The 23,859-nt window shown below is 37.3% G+C and overlaps 1 protein-coding gene across 2 annotated transcripts in view; it reads right to left on the bottom strand.

Moving 5' to 3' along the window:
- LOC132107750 (cadherin-8-like) overlaps positions 1 to 23,526 on the bottom strand; it is a 113,392-nt gene extending 89,866 nt beyond the window's left edge. The window contains exons 1-2 of one of the 2 annotated variants that reach the window (XM_059513924.1): positions 23,198 to 23,524; positions 21,056 to 21,538 (exon numbers count right to left, since the gene is read on the bottom strand). In XM_059513924.1, coding sequence (XP_059369907.1) covers positions 21,056 to 21,304 — 249 coding nt within the window. In that variant the 5' untranslated portion in view covers positions 21,305 to 21,538; positions 23,198 to 23,524. Of the gene's footprint in view, positions 1 to 21,055; positions 21,539 to 23,197 lie in introns of both variants that reach the window. The other variant, XM_059513933.1, reaches the window with a different exon arrangement.
- Between the last annotated feature and the right edge of the window lie 333 nt (positions 23,527 to 23,859).

Raw genomic sequence — 23,859 nt, forward strand, 5'->3', positions numbered from 1 at the left:
ATACAAATTCAATCTCATGGAGTAAGTCATTTAGTGGGGTCCAGCCTGGGAAAGCAGTAAATGTGATGATCACAGATGGCCCGCCCCCACCAAACGTAAATTAGCGAGGGAGCCATGAAGGGAAGTCACATGTCTGACATGTCTGGAGTTAACTTTTCTACAATTCTCACCATCTTGCAATCCTCCATTCCTTTAGTGATACACAGACAATGTGACATCTATGAAGTGGAAGGTGTCGACTCTAAGCTGTCAGTCAAAACATATATGTTATGTCATTCAAAGAAAAAAAAAAAAAATACATGGAGTCATTCAAAGAAAATAAAAAAAAATACATGGAGTGAGTGCAAGGCTCTGTAGGACGGGAACTAATGCAGGATATCCATTAATTGGGTTTTTTAAATTTAGCAAGCTGGGCTTAAAGGTGGGAATGTAACATAAATATGCAACCATCTTTTCTCCCTTATATGATGGGAGGTGTTACGGAGGTTGGGCATCCACCGGCAGAAACATGAACCTATGCAGGACTGGACTTGATTTTGTACATCAATAATTGATTGGGTGGTTCTCATTTTCTAATTGCTGCAATGTCTTGTGAGTGACAGATTGCTGGAGAAAAGAAAGCATAGTATAGCCTTCATCCCAATGCACACGTCATCAGTCAAAGAAGAGATGTGGTTGTGAGATGAAGACACAAAGTATTTTAATTTATGTATAACAATATTTTATAAAAATATAAATAAATATGTATTATTTTTTTTTAATTCATGGTGACTTTAAAATTAACAATGCCGTGGTTTAATGAAACTCACAATAAGGCCTGAATGGAAAAAGTATGGGGAATGACAATCTGTTAATGCAAAAGCCTGATGCCAAACCATTGAGATACATCAGTCCGAGAGCTCATAGAAAAAGGACTCAAGTCTGTTAAAAATGCACTCTAACAAATTGCATTTTGAAGTTGGGAAGCAGCTTGTGAGAGAAGGTGAAGGAGCAAAAATCCCAATACTGTATGCTATTAATAATGCAAAAGATCAATAATGCATTTAAAATTGGTGCCTAAAATAGTATGATAAGCATATCACAAGTGTTTCTGTTCACTACAAGTTTTGAAATGCACATATAACACGACAAACTTTGCCCCAAGACAATATGTAACTCAAAATATTCCGTGAAAAAAAAAGAAAAAAAAAAGTATTCCTGCCTGGAGAGTTCCAGATTTGCTAATTTAACACAATACATCAAAGTTTGTGAGCATTATGTTGTAGTAAAGATATCTTGGGGACTGCGTTTGTTTATCTCCACCTTTGTGTCTGACACTTAAAAAAACACCCTCAAATTAAGCTGGTGACAAAACACAGCTCTACTGTATTGAAATGAAGATATTTCATTTTTGTTAGTATGATGCGAAAAAAAATGACACTACCATTTGTAAGTAGTCTTATATCATACTGTTTACAAATCACTTTAATGCTTACGGGAAAATCTCAGTGCTCCCATAAATTTTTTTTAAGTCCATCTCTCTGCCTCACAGTCGTAGTCCAGCCAATACATTTCAATTTGCAAAAAAAAACAAATACAAAAAAAGAAGAAGCACTGAGGTAAAAAGGCACTGCTCAAGAGGATTACGTCTATTGCACCTCATTATACTTGCCTTTTGAGAGACAGTGGAGTTCAGAGTGGCAGGCTGCTATTTGTTTACATTTACTGTACAAGACTATCAGAATTATAATTGTGTTCTTTCAGCACGTAGCTCTGTTTAAAGGTCCTGTGGTCCCAGGGAGATGAAGAAAAATGAAATCCATTTAAGGGATTCCACTGCACGGGCAAAAATGCTGCAACACAACTTTTATTTATTTTTCATATCTTTCATCCGTCCTTATTTTTTTTTTTGTACATGTGGGGGGATCTTGCCAACTCAGGAAGATAAAAAAAAAAATGTTTAAAAAAAAATTGGAGAAAGAGAGGGAAATTCATATTCTGATGAAATATTACTATTTTTTTTTTCCTTGAAATTGTCTCAAAGGAAATATCAAGTAAGGGTGGGTTTCCAAATGAAATCAGCTAGGGCCATCCTGTAGGGAGTAGGGGCCTACAGGACAGTGAGAAATAGAATCATATTAAAGGAATACTTCCTCTCATAATGGAAATAATGGTATCATTTACTTACCCTTACTTATAACTTCCTGTCTTCCACAGAATACAGAATGCTTGGAAAAGCATGAGGGTGAGTAAATGATGACATTTATCATTTTCATTTGAGTGAACGCTCCCTTTAAATGGCAGTGAATGGGTGCCGTCAGAATGAGAGTATAAACAGCTGATAAAAACATCATAATAATCGAAATGACTCCATACCTTGTCTTGTCTGAAAAAACATTATGCATCAGGGATCTCCAGCCCTGCTCCTGTCCTGCAGACTTCAGTCACAACTCTGCTCCAAAACACCTTTGACTGGGGTTGAAGCTGAAATCTGCAGGACGGTAGCTCTCCAGGAACAGTGTTGGAGACCCCGGCATTGATCAAGCACCATTAACACGGATAAACAGGCCAAAACTGTTCTAAACAAATATGTTGGTGGATTTTGATGTGAGATGAGAACAGGGGTTGAACATTTTCACTGGTGGAAGTGTTATTATGGATTATTGCCTTATATTTTGGCCAGAAACAAAGGTTTAAACTTTGAATGCCTTAATGATGGATTGATTCTGATGGTACACATTCATTGCTGATAAACTACTGCTGAGCAAGTGATGTAATGATACATTTCTCTATGTCTGTTCAGATGAACAGGCAAACTCATTTACATTTTGGATGGTCTGAGGGTGAATACATTTTCAGCAAATTGTTATTTTTGGGTGAACTATTCCTTTACTTTCTCAGATCCTATGTTATTTTTATGCCACACCCAATTTGTGTTCCCTTCCTTTATGCTTTCCATTTATGATTTGAGCTTAATATACATGATTTCCTAGTCCAGAAGGGGCAAAGTCAGTGATAAATGTGATGTCATGTATATGTTGAAGTATCACTGTATATATATCCTCATAACTCAAAACACTGTCTGTATTACTTCATAAAAATGAGACTGTATTGCAAAAGACTAATTCCAAATAGCACTCCTGACATATCTGAAGTACTACAGAGGCATTCATTTGAACATTTTCTGGCATGTTTGTATCCAATGCATGGTTGAGAGCACAGACATAGAAATGTAGTAAAATAAACTGCCTGCTGTCTTTTCATTCAGTATAAGGCTACATATTTACAATACATCTGCTGGTTTATTATTCGCACATGTACAGCAGAAGATGCATTATCATAAGGGTCTGCTTCAATTCAAGTCTTTTCCATGAGTAATTATGGGGGTTGTGTATATCTATGAGCCAATCTGAGACATTTGTTTAACAAGGATTCTTGACTAATTTACAATGTTTGTTCAACATGATCTCACAGCTTGGTTTATATGGCAATAACTGATTATTGCCTTATGTCTTTTCTTAAGAAGTAATAAATCATGACGAAGCATTAATGAGTACATATATTGAATCATCAGTAAATGTCTCGTAAATTACCTGCGGAGCATGTGACGTTCAAGCTTATTCGTCATCCCCCAACATGTCCATCACTTGGCCTGAAATTTAATGTGAGTTTATCCAGTAAATAAGATTATATGGTTTATGCTAAACCTACACCATTAGCATATCAGAGGCAAGAGAACATGTCCAGGCATGTTTGACATTGTCTTATACCTCCCAGCTATTGTCCAATTATGGATTAATCTGAACACATCAAATGTGGCCCTGTTTGCATCTCATTCGATCAATTCAGGAATATTGCTCCGTCAGCTACTAATTGCTTTGGCTGTCATTTCCTTCACAAGAGGCCAAATTCAAAAAGAAAGATCCATATATATATATATATATATATATATATATATATATATATATATATATATATATATATATATATATATATATATATATATATGTATATATAATGGGTTCATTTACATATGCAAATAAGTAAGACTATTGGAAAAGCAGCTTGAGGAAACTGGTGTGTGTGGTGTTTGGGGTGGGATGGGGAGGTGGCTCATTTTTTTTATATTACTATCTGATTTCTGTAAGTGGTTCCGTGTATGCAGCTCACATTAGCTCAGGATGAACTCTGCGCTGCTCCATTAGTCTTCCCCAGATAATGCTATACTTCTCAGTCCCGTTTACTTAACATGCTCGATCCGGCCTCCTCGATTTGCACTAATCAACTGATAAGGCGAAAGCCCTTTCACCAATCCCTGGAGGTTGAAAACTGAACTCCTAATGGTCATTAGTAGTAATTATGTTGCCTAACAGACACTTCCAGTCAAGCCCCTCTCACTTGTACGTAGTTATTTCCCATCACCAACCACCCTCTCCAGGTCCAGATTGTACTCCCACACACAGGATGTGCCCTTATCACTGAGCACTGCTGCCACTCACACATATGATAAAATAAAATGTAGCTTTCCATTATAAAGTATGGCAATATAATATATTGAGAGGAGCAGTAAAATAATCTGACCCCCCCCCTCTCTCTTTCTCTCTCTCTCTCTCTCTCCCTCTCTCACTCTCTGCGTGTGTGCTTTCCTAGCCTCAGTACTTTCAGATCAAACCTAAGTGACCTATTCCTCAGAGCCCGACCTGCAGAGTGTGATCTGTATTGGCAAGGACAAAACTACTGGCAAGGGGTCCCAAAAAATAACATACAGTATGTACAGGCTCTTCCAACAGCCTTAGCATCACCACTGCAATCTGCTTTTCCTCCTTGTCATTTCGCCATTATTTTCAACTTATTATGAAAGTGAAAGTGACGTGACATTCAGCCAAGTATGGTGACCCATACTCAGAATTCGTGCTCTGCATTTAACCCATCCGAAGTGCACACACACAGAGCAGTGAACACACACACACACTGTGAACACACACCAGGAGCAGTGGGCAGCCATTTATGCTGCAGCGCCCGGGGAGCAGTTGGGGGTTCGATGCCTTGCTCAAGGGCACCTAAGTCGTGGTATTGAAGGTGGAGAGAGAACTGTACATGCACTATTATGGATTCAAGCCTATAGGAGAGATAGAGTGATGCTGCAGTGGTGTTTCCTAAATGCAAAGAATTATAGAGAAGCAATTTTCAATGCAAACTAAATGTTTTTAAAATGTCTCTCCTTTATTCATTATATGACATACTTTTAAATTCTGCTAAAAAAAAAAGAAAAAAAAAAAGAAAAGTAAATAAGGAAGTCTGAATCTTCAGATCTACTTTAATTCTTCATGATGATACATAACAAACCATATAAATTCTGTGGACGTAAATGTATGTCATTCATTAATAATGACATATTTTATGATCAAAGTTTAAGTTTAAGTTCAACTTTTGGATGGATTCAACAGGTGCATATGTATGTTTTCCCCTTATTCAAATTTTTATAAATCTGAATCTTAAAGTTAAACAGACCACCAAACCTGACTCTAACCTTGCCTATATCACACCACAAGTGTTTTGCAATTCAACATGAACGCAATAGGTACATTATACCTAACAATTCATTATTTTATTATTATAACTAGGTAGCACTTTATTTTACAGTCCTGTTCCTCATGTACATACTATATACTCATTCTCGTAATTACAATAACTATGTTATAACTAGGTAATAACTCTGAATCTACCCCAAACCTAACCCTATGTAGTAACCTTGTAATACCAGAACTTCCTAGATAAGTACACTGCAAGTACATATACTGCAAAATAAAGTGCAACCATTAACTACAGTATTTAGAGCAGGGCCGGCCCGCGGCATAGGCGGTATAGGCAAATGCTAAGGGCGCCACTCATCCATAGGGGTGCCAGAATGAGTGAACGAGTGATTTTTTTTTTTTACATATTTTTTATATATATATAATAGGCTACTATTTAAAAACCATTAATTCGAAATACTACCAAATTAAGCAAAAAAAAAAAAAGTCCGGCTCTTCAATCTTCACCCGCCCATCGAGTGCTTGAAGTGCGTCAGAAACAGAGCGCACGCGCGATCAGTTGTTGGTAATTTGTTCTGTAGCGTGCCCGACGCCGCATCCAATGTAGACAGCACTGCTTTTGTTAACACACAGCTCGTAGAAACGGGCCTGGCAGCTCACGCCAGTTCTAGACACGGTGAAAGTTTCCTGATTGTGACGGAAGGCCGAATTTACATGACACATTATAAATGAGCATAGTCTGCGATAGATACAGTGCCAAAAAGAAGAGAAGAGGATAAAGACAGAGGTAAAGAGATGTAGTGAAAGAACAATTTATTGCATAGGAGTAAGATACTATAATTTCATGGCAGTTATTTTGACCTTAAACTTAATATTAGCAGTTGTTCTGAGTTCTGAGTCCCCAGACTGTGATTTTGTACAATCATGTCAGATTTAAGACGCATTTTTTATTATCACTTTTTATTAATGTTTTACTCTACAGTTGTGCAGTTTTGGGGGGATACAGTACAGGCCAAAAGTTTGGAAACATTTACTATTTTTAATGTTTTTGAAAGAAGTTTCTTCTGCTCATCAAGCCTGCATTTATTTGATCAAAAATACAGAACAAAATGTAATATTGTGATATATTATTACAATTTAAAATAATTAGTTTTCAATTTATTATACTTTAAATTATCATTTATTTCTTTGATGCAAAGCTGAATTTTCAGCATCATTACTCCATTCTTCAGTGTCACATGTGATATCCGGTCTATCACATGATCCTTTAGAAATCATTCTAATATGATGATTCATAATGAGTGTTGGAAACAGTTCTGCTGTAATGTGTGTGTGTGTGTGTGTGTGTGTGTGTCTGTGTATATATATATATATATATATATATATATATATATGCTAAATCATGAACACAATGACAGGGTGAAATGGGCTGTGATGCATGGGGCGCCAGGTAAAATCTTGCCTAGGGCAGCAAATTGGTCAGGGCCGGCCCTGATTTAGAGACACCTACTGTAATATAAAATAGGACCTTTCTATGTAAATTGCATTTTTTTCTTTTCTTTTCTTTTTCTTTTTTTTTTCTTTTCTTTTATTTTCTTTTTAAAAATATAAAGTTCACTGTTAATGCCTTTACTGCCACTTTTTTATCAGTTTAACATTTGCATCCTTGCTGCATAAAACCAATGATTTCTTTGTAAGAATGTAGTTTCAGGTGCTTCCAAATGTAATCCTAAAATTTAAAATAAATTGAATTGTGAACTCATTGATGAATAATAATTTATGCACAGAAACATTCCACCATGCATACGTTTTACACACAATAATATGTGAGTTTGCATGGTAAGTGAGTAAGACACAATGTCTGCTGTTAAAAAAAATGATGTTGATGTTTTTCAAACTAAGCTCTGTGACTGAATTTAAATCAAGTGTTCCTAGCTTTATTATCGATAATCAGATGTCGGGGGTGTCAGTGATCATCTGATTCATATTATGAATCATCTGACTCATTCACAGTATATTTTCTTGGCCCTGCAATGGTGTAGCTGACGAGACAGCCCATTGTCAGGAAACTAATAAAGAGGCCGGGTGTGCAGGAGCACAGTAATTATCAAGTCTGCGATATCAGCACAGTATTTATGAAAACACTACGCGTTAACAAAAGGAAAAGGTCATGCACATGGGCGGGCCGTCTCTGTGATAGCTTTCTGGCAGCAGACATGGCACATGTCCAAATCGAGTGATAAGCAAAAGTTGCATTACTGTTTCACTGCAGTCTGGAGGAAAAACAACAACACACTGACACCAGAATGCATTCTTGAACTGAAGTAGCATGCCCTGGAATGTTTATAAAAGTATCATGGAAACACAGACAAATGGGCTGAAACATGGCAATGTGAGATTGCATCGATCCCCAGGAGTGCAATTGGCTAGCCTGGTCAAGGAGGAAAGATTGCTTCATTTCAGGATTTGCAAAAATATTGAGCCATAAAGCTACTGTAGGTGAGCATGAGAAACGCTACCTGACATGTTTTCAGCTACCTTCACGCAGATAAAAATATACAGCGGCAGCATGACAGTGACCTTGCATTTGTAACATGCACACCTGTAATGTTTGGCATGACATCACGGATCTGTTATTGGCCAAGAATTTCCAACGCACCGTCTGTCACTGCTTATGTGTTCATGTTCCGGTGTGATTGCATGTCGAATTTATATATGTGTTTGTGTTTGCCTGAGAGCGAGAAAGAAAGAAAGGTAGACAAAGAACCAATGTTCACTCTGAACACATGAATTTCCTGTAGCAAGGACACACAACAGACACCGAATTTTGTTTTGAAAATTGCAGATAGCTGTTACAAGCTAATGAACTTTAAGACACAAGCCAATGCATATGGAGTAGTGTGTCTCCAATCCTTTTCTCACTTACTCTTTTTCCTTTATCTCTGTACCATGCAGGTGTAAGCTCACGCCTACATGAGGCTCTTATTCTGTTTCTCACACTGCAATACTCTTATATATATATATATATATATATATATATATATATATATATATACAAAGAAGGTCATATACAAAGAAGAATATATACAAAAAAGGTCATCATTCTTTGAGTGTAATTCCAGAGGCCAGACTATGCAGGCCTGATAGTCATTAAGGATTCATGATTCATCTTGATCTCATATTATAACGGCTTGAATATTTCATGCAACCCCTCAATGCCATGAAGAGAAAAGGAGGAATTGAAATTAGATGAAATGTATGTATGTAAAATCCACCCACTGCATTAGCATGTTAAAACCTTGTAGTATTACAACAGGGCCTGTGACAAGACTTGCTATGTTTTGTTGGATATGATTTGTTGGGCATTTTTTTCAGGATGGCTGGACTAGAATGGCTCATGTTGGGACATTGTCGAGATGGAGATGTGAGAAAAGTCATTTCGACTGATATGTGGGTGAGCGAGTGCTTATGTGTATGTGTGTGTGCATGTTTTTGTGACATATCAGGACACAACTCTGTATAATGACATGGGTATGACACAGGTATTACAAGGAGAGGGTGACTTATGAGGACATAACCCATGTCCCCATTTTTCAAAACGCTTATAAATCATACAGAATGAGTTTTTTTTTGAGAAAGTAAAAATGCACAAAATTTCCTGTGAGGGTTAGGGTTAGGTGTAGGGCCATAGAATATACAGTTTGTATACTTTAAAACATTACGCCTATGGAAGAAAGGAAGTGACATCAGGGCTTTTAAGGTGTGCCTAAATTTGAATGCACCAAACCAGATGGGCCAATCATTATCCTGTAGGAGCCAATCAGCATCCTACCTGGACACAAACACTTTCAAATACAAAAAAAGGAGACAAATGACAAAATGCAAAACAATGGGTTGTAACACAGACAGACAGAGAGACAGACAGACAGACAGAGAGATGACAGACAGACAGATAGAAAGACAGACAGAGAGACAGAGAGACAGACAGACAGAGATGACAGAGATGACAGACAGACAGAGAGAGAGACAGACAGACAGAGAGACAGACAGACAGACAGACAGAGAGACAGACAGACAGAGAGACAGACAGACAGACAGACAGACAGACAGACAGACATAAACAGAGATGACAGACAGACAGACAGACAGAGAGACAGACAGACAGACAGACATAAACAGAGATGACAGACAGACAGATAGACAGACAGATAGATAGATAGATAGATAGATAGATAGATAGATAGATAGATAGATAGACAGACAGACAGACAGACAGACAGACAGACAGACAGACAGACATTAAATGCTCCAATTAAAATAAATGGTAAATTGAAATAATTTGTTCTCTCAGGGTTATTCCTTTTTTTTTTTTTTTTTTTACTTTCTCAAGCAGTAGCAGAAAACAAAAATAGCTAATTTGCAATAAAGGTCAGTGTCACACTTCGCTGGCTCCCAGACAATCTCGCAGGTGTATCACTGAGATAACCGGGGTAATCAATTCACAATGGTTACTTTTTTTTTTTTTCTCAAAATGGCTGCCAACCAGCAACAGACACCAACAACAGGAAGTGTCAAAATGCTAGAATGCACCAGAAGCAGGGGTTTTACTTTCTCTTTTGTTGTTATTTTGGTGCTCAGGCAGAAGGCAGTGAATGGTGACTGTTCTTAAAGATCTCAAAATAGGTCGTTCCTCCCACCCGCTCCTATTGTCTACACCTCCCCTGCCCATGTTTGCTTTTAGTTAACCACGCCGCCAACTACACATCAAAAAGTACAATAGTGACATCCATTCTTGACAAGATTACTCTATGCTCCAATTTTGGCTCCTAGGCTTTCATGGGTTGAGGGAGCCTGGGATAAGCCCTTCTGCCTGCAGTTCCCCTGATGCAGGGTGCCATCTGCAGAAGTGAGCTGCTTAGCCCTGCCAAGCATCCACTGACTCACTGGATGATGACTTAGCAGCCCACAATGACTATACCAGTGAGCAATTAGAAGATTTAAATAATTATAATCAAGTGTTTAAGTAATCAGGATTGAATAATTGCAATCCAAAATGATGGAAAAAATAGCCTAGCTGCCAGAGCTTAAACTAAACCATGTGCTATTGCTTCACGTCTCTCAGCAAGTAAGCAAATTCGGCAGCCAATTTGACATTGTTCTGTTCAGATATAATCAACCAGAATTAAAGCAGAGCTATAACCAGTGTTATTGTTTTTATTCATAATTGTTTACCCTTAATGAAAAAGCCTCTTCAAATGTAGTTACTAAAATAGTATCAAGTGTTACTCATTAATTACAGTCTGTTTTATTCTGACAGAAACTGAATATAAATTTAATAGATGAAAGCAACATTTTGGCAGACAAAAATGAGCTGTAACAGATCTAACTTGCCTTTTTTTTTCCTTATGACCAAACATTTAAAAGATGCATCAACAAACTAAATCTAATCTGTATAAATTAGCCCTGAAAAAAAAGCTTCTGAGTACACTGAAGTTAAATGGATACTGTTATTTATCAAGGACATAATAATACAATAAAATCACTGTTTCTACAAAAATATCAAGCAAATGTTTTCGGCATTGTTAATAATAATAATAATAATAATAACAATGAATACAAATCTTGTAAATATTGTATTACAAAATGTGAATACAAAATCTGCATATAGGAATGATTTCTGAAGGATCGTGACATATTGAAAACTGAAGTAATGTCGGTTGAAAATTCTAACATGTTAGCCATCACAGGAATAAATAAAATTTTAACATATATTAAAATAGTAAACTGCTACACTTTTTTTTATTATTATATCCAAAATATTACATATTTACAATATTTCAGTTTTCAGTTAAATAAAGGTAGCCTTGGTGAACATAGGAGTCATTCAAAATCTGAAAATAATACAAATAAAAAAAATAAAATACAATTTAAATATAAAATATGCTGAATGATAGTGTACATTTTTAGTGATAATTTACATAGTTTGGGAAAATATAATCATATGCAATAATTTATTCATTATATCAGTTACATATTATGATTAGCATTTAACTTAAACTCACCTGCACATTTGCATTATTTTCTGTCTTTAACTTAGTTGTAGATGCATAGTTTCATTCAGCTCATTTCATCAAAAGTAGGGATGCAACGATTCACTCAACTCAAGATTCAATTCGATTCGATTTAAGGTTATGATTTCACGATTCAATTTTCTCAAAATTTTTTATTTTATTTTTGGTTAACAAAATGAGATTGAAGACAAACAGTGACAAACAGATGACAGACAGCTGCAGCGGAAAGAAGAGATTGTTACCTTAAATTGAATGACTTAAATATTCATCTGTATATCACATTGCACTATGGAACAGTTTCAGAACACTTTAAATATAGTGCATGAAAACTTTTTGGTGCTTTATAATGTTTTTTTTTTTTCCATTCCGTGAGGCTCAACAATAACATGGAATTGTAAATGCACAATATCGGATTTAGATCGGTCTCGTCTGACCCATACCTGATCCGACAGAAAATGCCAGTATTGGAGCCGATACCGAACCTGAGTATTAGATTGATGCATCCCTAGAGGTAACCACTGGATTTTAATCAGGATCCAAAAATATTGCAGCATACATGCAGCCTGAGTAGTTTAAAATCTGAATTTGACTGTATAATTTCGAAATTTGAAGCAAAAACAGAATGGTCTGACTTTAGTTTTGTGAAACTACTACATAAAACATATCTGAACGAAACAGTAGACGAGCTGAATGAGACCCAGATTCACTCTCTGACAGCAGGTGGCACTTACAGTATGAACAGCAGTGATACAGTGTTTCCTCAAGTACCGCTGTAAACAAAGCAGTACTGTGCTTATGAACATTGCTTTCAAATGCATTGTTCAGAGGCAAGATGAACAGAAAATACCACGTAAACTTTTCTAAAGATAGTCAGTTCCCCTCAGAGACACATAAATATAGACTATAAATATAAATATATAAATATAGCTATATTTCCATATTTCTCTGCAGAATCGTTACATCCCTAATCAAATATTTAAATTAAAATCATTAACACCATGCTTCTTTGTTATCAAACAATGAGACATCAACAGACATATTACATTTTGCACTGACAAGAATAACACAGACCAGAGTATTTACTACAGCGATTAAAAATGGTCATTCCAGTAACAACAACTCACGGTAAATAGACAAACAAACTAAATAAACATTGGTATCAGTCAGAGTGTGTATAGTGAGTTGACTACAGTATACAAAGTGTGATACAGAGGCTCCTGCAGCGCTGAGTGAAAGGGCCATATAACACGCTTGAAAGATCGAGCCCAGGCGACACAGTAAAGGTTAACTGCTTAATTCCAGTGATTAGTCCACACAGAGTTCAAGGCTCTCTGCCAAAAGCCTTCATTTACAGTAGCAGCTACATGCACCACCTCCACAAGTTCTCTCAAATGCCAAAACCCAGAGACTGCTGGCAAACAAAGGTAACATCAGGTTTGTGAAGTACCCAGGTGTATATGCCATCTCTACCATACTGTCCAAGGCCAAAGCATGATCAGTGTCCCCCATCTCCTCGAAAGAAGGCTATAATACTTGACCTAAGCGGTTTTGCTCAAACCTGAGCATGCTCAAATTTAATCAAAAACCATAAATGAGATAGAATCCACCACGACCTCTGAGGTTAGAGCGAAGGCTCAAAAGGCATACGACTATCTGGCCCACAGAGAAAGACAGCTATAAAAGGTTTGCCGATGTATGGATTTTTTTCCTCACCTGTAAAAACTGAGGTGGGCGGCATTTGTACAGATGATATCTTTTCACTTAATGAACAGAGATGAGCAGAGAAGATGGCTGTGGATATTCAGTACTGTGCTGCCATTACCTGACAGTGTGAATGAAATTGTCTCTGTGTACAGTTGGTTGAGTCTGGCTTTTTTCCGCCAGAGTAATCTCCCTCGTCCTCACTGGCATGACTACAGGATCTTGCTCGCTCCTCCCTCATCCACGCAGTTTGAAAGCGTTTATACAGCGTTCATTGTGGATTACCACAACATTCCAAGGAGGACCGATGAGGACCACATGCAGATTTCTCATCCCGAGCCCCAGTGTCACTTCGGCAGAGGATTCAGAGTGCAGGGACAAAGTGTGCCTGTGTTTGTTTGTGTTCTTGTTACCACTTAGGGATGTGGGATTTACACCTCAAACAACTCTCGCTGTGACCAGACCCTATAAGTCACTGCAAAGGTGCACTGCTGTTGTCACACCTCTGCCACACTGGCTCATTACGCCTGCTGGAGCTTTATATCATGTGCATGTATGTTTTTTTGTGTGTGTGTGAAAATTAGAGGAGAGATGCTACAAGGGGCCACCGGAGAGAGAAATTTAATGCCAGCAGTTATTTATTTAAATGCTGGGCAGTATACATATTTAATGATTCAAGAGCACCTGGTGAAAGGCAGATGGAGCAGGACTTTTGTCTGTAATTATGGTTGCACCATGACCCTGGTGTTGTTATGGAAATATGCTTAGTTCAAGAAATGCTCTTCTGTCAAGTTTAGACTCTCTACACACATGTAGCAATCACATGCACACACATACACAGGCCTTGTTAATGGGGACAAAGACAACAACACAGAACTATAGACAAGCTATCCGGCTGGTCCGAGAGGTGTTAATGTGATCCCACAGCTTAGCTGGATGCTGTGCAGAGTCCTGGTGTTTTATTACAGCACTGTGCAGAGAAAGAGAGAGAGAGAGAGAGGGAGACAGAGAGACAACAGACTGTGCTCACCTAGCAATGGTATAATAGGTATAAAGGCCTACATGACCCACAGTTCTTGGGTGAAATAACACACTGAATAGGAGGCACGAAATAGAAAGTAAGGAACAAAGGGTGCTGAATTTAATGGTGAGGCTATGAGAACGAGAGGGGCACTGACTTGTGCTGGAGGATTATTTGGGATGCTTATTGATAATCTTGCAGTGCTACCACCACCACTTCATGATAATCATGTTGATAACAGTAAAAGAGCAGAAGCTGAAGCCAGATGAAAGCAGTTGAGCTCATGCATGCAAATTTCATTTGTGTCAAGATTTTCATTTCATTATTGTCCAGTCTTATTGCCCCTAATTATCAGCCTGATCTAACTAGTATTTGCAGGCATTTGTACAAATTTGTGTATTTGGGCAATGGAAATTTTAATATGGAAATACTAAGAAATCTTTATGAATTATTCATATTTTATTTACACTATCATTGAAAATACCTACCCTTTAATAATAATAATAATAATCGTACAAATCTTAACATTTTAAACAGTATACAACTGTACAGTGATTGTTGTATATGTATATTATTTATGCTTATATAGATAGTGTTTGTTATTATTTACTATTCTATTTACTATTTACTACTCTTTAGACCCAAAATTTAAATTTCATTGCAAATGTACCTGCGCTTACTAATGAGATCATTATCATGACCCTATACATAGAAATTTTAATGATAAAAAAAAAAAAAAAGTTAATTTATCTCTCCTTCTGCATCACCAGGGGCACAATCCCAATCACAGGTCAGATGAGGAGCTGCAGATGGATGCAGTGGCCAGTGGTGATTATCAGCATCTCGTTACCTGGGTTACTGATAAGTCCACTAATACCCTCGTTAATGCCCACTCGCTGGCCCTTCAATCACACACAACAGCTTGATATCGATTAGAACCTGCATTTCCCCTCTCCTAACCTGAGCAAATGCAGATTAACGCACAAGACTGTCTCAGATCAGACTGTGTGATGGCAGGGGTAAATCGTGAGGGGATCAGAAGGTGGACCTTTCGATCTGCTAAAAAGCCCCTCGCCAGATAGCAAAAAGCTATGAAATGTGTGCCGCACCGTAAGAATTTGATGGAATTGAAGGACTTTATCCTAGACACACTCATTCTAATCTTGTAAAGTAAGTAATTATGTGAGTCATAGAACCATTTACAAACACTGATACATTACATTCTTAAAGGGACAGTTCACCTAAAAATGGATACCCTGTTATTATTTACTCATGCTCATGTTGTTTCTAATCTGCGTGACTTTCCAATGTAGAACGTAAAAGAAGGTATTTTGAGAAAGTTGTTGTTCGTTTTGTTTGTTTGTTATTTTTTCCTACACAATGCAAGTATTGCAAGTAAAATATTTTTGTTTAACATCATCCTTAAAAAAAAAAAAAAACCTTCACAAATGCCTAAGGAGAAAACTCAGGAAAGTGTGGAAAGGGATAACCTTATAAAATTCATACAATAGACAATAGATAACATAGTACTTTGTATAAGTCCACAATATTTCATTTGGGAAGTGTGAATATCTATTTTAAATTGCCCTAAACAAAACTCTCCAATTTTCAAACAAGCAAATCTAGAGATTTGTACATGTGTTTCCTTGCACATGTGACCTTAATCTTACAAATTATGGAAAATAAACCAATCGGGTTAGAATTTACTAGACTGATAAAGTACTTTCCAGATTTGTATGCAACATGCATCAGACAGTTAATGCACGTTCTGTGGGCAGTTCGTAGGCATGTAGTCTGAGGATAGCCAACTGCTAAGCAGGTCTAGTTACCTGAAAGTGAGAAGCTGTAGCGCTTTCCAGAGCAACAGAAACACGTAGCAAAACAACTGAGAGTTAGAGCTGTTACTCTCCAGAGTGGATCAGTGGGAGGGATATAGATAATTCATGAAGTGTCAAGAAGGTTGAACAGGGCAAGTACTGCTCTGTGGTTAAACTCGCACCTCTCAGTACAGACCGTGACCAGGAGCGACTGAACAACAGAACGGCTTATTGTGTAATACATTAGGATAGTAGTAATATAAAAATTTGTGCTAGTTGTGAACAACCCTAGCTTCATCCAGAAATCTTCTGAAATGACCATCATGATATTATTTTCCACAATAAATACTCTCCTTGAAAAAGAAAGGAGGTTTTGTTACACCACTGTTTGAAAGCACAACACTTCCTCTGTAGAATAGTAAGGACACTTTCAGTGGATTCCTAAAAAAAAAAAAAAAGAAAAGTGGCTGTTAACAGCAAATCCCATCACAGGCAGCGCAGAGAACATGAATCGATTGTCCATTTCAGGGATTCACTGCTTCTAACATTCAAACTGTCACAATATTTTTCTTTTCCCCTTAGCTATAGGGCACACTTCAAAATGCAATTAAAGCGTTTTTAGACACCAGCATGTCCCTCGACTGTAAAACGGCTATTTTATTTCAGAATTAGAGCAGTATACAGTAGCTTTAATGCCCGATCGACAATATATTTATATCCCTTCTCAGCTCCAGTCATTGTGCTCAGTGAAACTAATCCACTCTGGCTTTCATTGCAAAATGACAGAGCACTACTAATTAATATTTGATAGCAAAGTTATTCATATTTAATATTGTAATGTTATTAATAACAACATAATGAATATTTCAAGGTTAAGTTGTAGGCTCGCATTTATTGAAGTGTATAATACTGGAGAATAATACTGAGCTCACGCGCTTATTTACATGGATGCATTATCGCTTAATTTGTGTTGAGTGAAAAAATGAGAGATAATGATATGGCTTTATACCCAAAATGGAATCATGCCTTTATGTAGGACAAATCTGTGCTAGTAAATATCCCTTAAATTTCCTCCCCTCCCCCTTAAACAAATATGACCCAAAAGCATAGAATGAGCAGTTATTCTGGCTTTAAAACGGAAATTAGCTTCACAGTAAACTGGACATCAGCATAAAAGAGACATATGTCAAATCAACTGGTGTTTGCTTGAGCAAAACATAATTCTTAAAGTAGGAAAAATAAATGTTTCCATAATAGAAACAAGGAAACATTCACAATCTGGCTGATGGCTTTGCTCATACACACTATTTATCAAGTGTTGTCATGCCCCCTGTAAGGCAAAAAAATGTCCACAGACACGTATCCATTTTCTTTTGTGAATAAACAATCAATGCCATTCTCGTGTATTCAAACTGACACTCCCAGTGATCTTGTTCTTCAGCTCGGATTGCTAAATATGAATCAAATATCCATTTTCTTTCTGCTCCAAACACACATAATCCCATCAGAGATAAGAGCACATTATGGTGAGAAAAGGCATCACACAGCAGTGCTATTAATTTGTGCAGAGTACTGCACTCCAAACAGAGGAACGATGTCCATTGTGATTAGGCATCACAACACGCTCCAGCCAAAAGAAGGGAAGCAAATCCATATGCAAGATAGAATCTAATTGACATGTTGTAATACAACTGACAATACTTTAAGTAAACACATTCAAATTACTCTTTGCTGGGTAAAGACTACAATTTCTTATTTTCTGCCCACTCACTGTTATGAGTTTTATACAAAAACAGCATGCATCTAAATGGAATACAACTAGTGCTTAGTTAGAAATCCCATGTGCAATGCACACATTGGAGATATAAGCCAGAAATCGATTTTGAGTTAAGTGAAGACAGTGTGGTTATTTTGGCGGCAAGTCCAAACACCACTCATGGATACATCATATATTTGTGGTAAAAGCTAATGGATGCAAAACTCATGACGAAAATATTTTTGAGAATGTATCATACAAGATACAGTGGTGCAGTGCCATTTCTTAGTAAGGTTCTGACTGAATAGTCTAATTACATAATAGGGTTTCTATATAGCAGTTGTCTTGTATGTGGGTCTTAAATAACCAAATCAAAACTCTCTCAGAATAGAAAATGCAAATATAATAGATACTTTATGCTAATTTTATCCTCCAGACTAAAATTCACCACATTGTTACACTATCTTTTTAACTAGTGAACAAAATAAAACCACAATGGCAAGAGTCAACAATATAATTAAAGTCAATAGCAACAAACGGTTTCTGTGGCTGTGGCTCAAGTGGTAGAGCATTGCGTTAGCAGCACAAGGTTGTGGGTTCCATTCCCACGGAACACATTTAAGGTAAAAACTGTTAGCTTGAATGCACTATAAGTCACTTTGGATAAAAGCGTCTGCTAAATGCATAAGTTTAAGTTTAAGTTCTTGATCTCAGGACAAGGATATTTTTCCCAATGTGAGTTCAGAGCAAGTTGTCGTCAGTTTTAAATGTTCTTAATTGTGTGTGTTTTTATTTATTTTATTTTATTTTATTTTATTTTTTTTTTTTGATGGCTATATAAGTACTTTTTGAGTTTGTTGTGGCATTTTAACTGTTTTGTATATAATTTATATAAATTATATAATTTTGCTGTAAAGTTGTTGTGCTAGTTTGACATGCCAATCAGTGTAATAAATTACCTTATTGTATCTCATTTCCAAATAAAAAATAAAAAAACTTTCTGTGTCAAAGAAAAAACCATGTTCTCAAAAATGTGATGGTGAGTTGCATTGCCAACCAAGTGAGTCAGACCACCAAGGCCACAAAGCCACGTGAAACTCTGAGATGCCTCCTGTCATGTACCATAGCTAACTCTTATTATCCCTTCCTCGGTTGCTCTCTCTTTCTCTGCTGTCTCTTGGCCCTGCCATGCCCACTTCTACACGTATGCTAATCATCTACTCCGACTGGCAGCTGGTGCTCAAGGGGAGTTGGGGCACTGACAAGACAGTAGCCGGGTATATAATTAAACATCAGACCAGCACGTAATAAAAGCTAAAGGATGAAATGAGTGTAATCTCGGCCTGAGGTTCCTCGATAATCAGCCCACAACCACATGCCTGGCAGCCAGTGATGAAAAAAAAAAAAAAAAAAAAAAATATATATATATATATATATATATATATATATATATATATACCTTCCTGATTTGCATTACCCATTTGAATCACACACCTCCCATTTTTTATTTGATTCATTTTTTAATTAGACAGACAGAGTGAGGGAGGACTACAGATCTTAGGTGATGGAGTGAGGTGGTTTAAAAGAGAGGGTGAGAGGGATGGAGAGAGAGAAGAAGTGCTAAATCTCTTCCAGCAGTATGGTTCCCTATCGTACTGCAACAAGGAACTTATCTGAGCTCTGCAAGCCATGCTTATGAGCACTTAACCTTGTGGTTTACTGAAAATAATAATAATAATAATAAAAGAAAATGCAGAAAATGCAGAAAATCAAAGCTCAATCAATGCTTGCCCACCAATGGAGCCGAGCACAGTCCATACCCCATACGTCTACCCATTCACGTCCACTCTCCATGCATTGTCCTCCTACAGACAATAATTCTGCTCCCTGGCACAAATACTTCATGATGTTAAATAAAGCAAAACACATTAGAGAGGAGCAGACTAGCACATCACTGTCTGAGCACTCCCAGCTGTCTTTATCATTCACAGAGGGCCCTTTAGTATTGTGAATGTGTCAGCCTGAAAGCGTCGTACTCATTTGCCCTTCTACCTTGGAGATCATCACAGGGAGCCCATTTGTTGTGTTTGTTTATGCATTTCTGTTGATCAAAAGCTATGGCAGAATCCAACAAAGGCTGTTTAATTGCCGCTCTTGAAAAATGGATGCCGCTCTTAAGGACTTTTTTGTGTTACATCAATATTGGGAAAACACAGGTGTAAAGGCCATATGAGAGCACATCTTTTATTCACATGACCGAGTGACGGGAGTAAGCAAGCATAAAAAGTGGAAAATTCAAGTGAGAGGCCTTAATTAGCGAAGACCCAGCCAAATTTTGGACACACAAAGGATGGCATTTTCCACCTCACTGATGGTGAGGATGTTGTTCAGTCAGTGCAGAAAAGCTAAAATGACTATAAAGCAAAAAAAAAAAAAAGGCAACCGATTTGTTGTAAATTAAATAAACAAATAAGTATTTATAAAACAAACAAATATATATACTGATTTATTCAAATTAACCTCATAAAAATAATTGTTCAGAAAAGGTTGTAATATAGTATTTACTCTAAATAAGTATGAAAGTTTAACCTTGTTCACGAAAAAAAAATAAAAAACAAAAACGCATGAGGAACAAGGATGTCTTGCTGGCTATGGTAAAGTGCTAGCGGTTGGACAAGCATAGTGCCAGGTTGGGCTCCTGAGGTTCACGCTTGCAGTGATCTGTGAACAAGCTGCTTTGGCCTGTTCATACTATAGACCTCTCAGGACGCAGAGCTCTCTGCACAGGTCCGGTGCCAGGTCGCTCACCTATTCTGTAATTATCTCCGTATCACCTCACCTTGCTGCATAAACAGATTTGCATGGGGCATATTGCACACTACACCTGTAAAATTAATTTTGAATTTCCTTTTATACTATATTCGTTGCAGAACTTTTCCAGAGTTCGTTATACATCATGCATAAATTAGCTTCCAGAGCTGTATTTTTTTCTCAGCCTAATTGAACTGTTAAAGATGGAAACTGTGGGAGAGTCAGCGATGCCAACCTTTCCCTCTTCTTCACAGCAATTATTGCTCTCTTCCCAAAATGTCAAACAAAAAGGCATCAAGGCAGCATAATTAATGTTTCCAAATGATAAGTAAGCTTAATATTCAGCCGACAATTAGACTACTCACCCTGCCAACCAGAATTGGATCGGGTCCAGAGAACTCCTCCAACACAAACATTTGATTCCAAACCCATCCTCTCTTGGCACGACTGAGGATTCTTTGTCCTTCGCGGGATCGTGGGATCGCTGATACCATTTGTAAACTTTGTGACTGATTGTTTAATGAAGCCATGGAAGAGTACGGCACACAAGTAATCCATACTAGCAGGAGAGAAGTCCATAGATCTCGCTGCATATCCTCTCCTCGTTTAAGCATCTTAAGTAGTTTTTTCTCTTTGCCTGTTTTTTTTTTTTTTGCTTCCCCCAAAAGTCAGGGGTCGACCAGCAGACAGACAGCTGAATGGTTACTCTTTTGTTCTACGTACACCCCAGCTTGAGTTCATGTTGCGAGGAGGGTCACGGATGTACTCTGATCTGTCTCCAGAATGCAGAGAAAGGAGACCAGCGATGAGATGTGACATCCATTAGTTGGTTCATCAATGTAAGAGACCTAGAGGGGAGAGATAAATGCAGACTTACTAGAAGTGCATGTAAATAAAACTGACAAGCTTGAGGAGTGATGTCTCAAGATCAGGGGGATATGATATCAGAAAACAAGTCAGAGCACATCTGTCTTCTGTAAGAGTATATAGCACATCACAGAAAAAAATATGATTTTACTCTCTACAACTATTGGAAAATGTTTAGGATTTTTACAGTCAAGCCAACTATGGTTTCAGATTGCAGTGTTTATTGTGCCCAAATTTCTTGCAAAAACAGCTAATAAAAAAAATAAAAAAAATTAACAAAACGAAATGTTAGCTTCAAAGAAATAAAAAAAAAATATATATTATAAATAAATTAATTAATAAATACTATCAAGAACTAAAAAAGGATACAGTCATAAGTGATTGCATACAGCAATTTTGAGGATCAAAAGATGAATAAAACACTGTACATTAAACGTATTACTGCAGCATAGACTATAAATGCAGTAAACCTGAAAATCACAGAGTAGAGAAAAACAGCACTCTCCTCATTTTTATGAGCTGATTCCATCTACCTGAACCAACTGATTTCAATGCCCTTGGCATATTACAATATTAAGGTATAATTTAGAGTTTGCAGAATGATTAAAATACATATATTTTGGATTTTTATATTCTAACCTTGACATATTATGAATCACTCAGCAAAAATTATTCTTTTTGCTAATTTTCCCATGCACTTGCTTGCAATTCAAATACAAACAGCAAGTCCTTAACCCCCCAACCTTTTTGTCTGACTATACAACAATCATAAGCTGCATTTCACTAAATCGGAATATGTAGGAGAATGGTTTCATGCTGCATCCTCTGGAAAACTCAGTTATCTCTTATTTCATCATATTTCATTTTTCCAGGCATCAAAAAGCAGCAGAAAGGTGGTGAAGAGGAATTCAGACTGTTCATCCTTTAATGCAGCACACAACAGAAGAGTACATATTTATTTTCTTAAAACGTTGTGCATAAAATTAATCGAATTGCCCTGTAGATTAGTAAGCAAGCCACACACAGGAAACATTCAAATCTTAGACTTTGTTCCATAGTGTAACTTTTGAAACCACAGTGTTCCATCGTGAAACCTTTTTTACATTATAACAACATATACAGTCTCGGCAAGCAAAGGCGACGCTAGACTCACTAGCGAATTTCAGCACCAGCAAACGTGGACAGCTCCTTGCATTAAAATCATTGCACAAAAAAAGTCGCTTACTTTTTTCACGCTCGCTCTCTGGCTCTGTAGAATGAGTGAGAAACGCAAGGTTTTGAAACTTAAAAGCAGGCAAGGATACACTAGAAGCAATACAGGACGAAAAAAAATACATGGCACAGCGAGTTGACCAAGTTGATTAACCAAGACGTTCACAGACCTCGTTCTTGTGTAAACTGAACACAGATATGTCATGCACGACATTCCTGAACTATATGCTAAACAAAGAAAGTACAACGCGTATTTATAGTTTCATATGCAGGCTGTCAATCTGTCTCGCGACTCGGATCAATCACTGTAGCGCAAACAGCATCAAACGCAACATCTTGTATTTCAACCGAGCAAAAATGCACGCGACTCCAGCCAAACGACCAATAATGTGTAAAAACCTCCTGCAACTGTTAATGAGTCTACCTACTGTATCTCATCCGGACCTCTGTTCCTTGCCACTCACAGGAGATACAAAACAAATATCAGAGAAGAAGAAAAAAAGGAAAAAAAAAAAAGACCTGACTTGTTTCGCACTTGCTGGTACTTGTCTTTCTGTCAATTGAATATGGTCAAGAATAAAATAAGGAGAATAAGTTGGCAGATGCGGTTGTGAACAATTAGAATCCGTTCAGTTTATAGTGGCTTAGCGTTGACAGGGTGTCGGTGAGCTCCGGCATGCCCGCTCGCTGAGTGAAGGAGTGAGGAGAGATGGACGAGAGGTGTTTGGTGGGAAGAGCCTCCCCTCTGCCGCGCTCATTGGGCTGATCCTCAGCCCTGGCATTGAATGCACGCGCCCTACCCTGGGAATAGTGAACCTTTATGTCAGTGCGTTGGTGTTTTTCAACGCACCTCCATTTTATACGCATTCTGCAAACAAAAAATCCACACGTTAGTCACGTCTTGACACTTCTGTGACGCGACGTGATTTGAATGCAACGGGCCTGTTATTTATTTTAAGAGGCAATCTTTTTTTAAATTTTATTTTTATTTTTTGGCCAAGTGAGAAAATTAGGGTGAATTGGGACACCTTTGCCTTGAGATGAGTTAAATTAACATGATTTAGTCCATAATAAAATTTCCATTTTGAAG

Source organism: Carassius carassius, chromosome 2 (genome assembly GCF_963082965.1).
Source record: "Carassius carassius chromosome 2, fCarCar2.1, whole genome shotgun sequence".
Classification (NCBI taxonomy): Eukaryota; Metazoa; Chordata; class Actinopteri; order Cypriniformes; family Cyprinidae; genus Carassius; species Carassius carassius.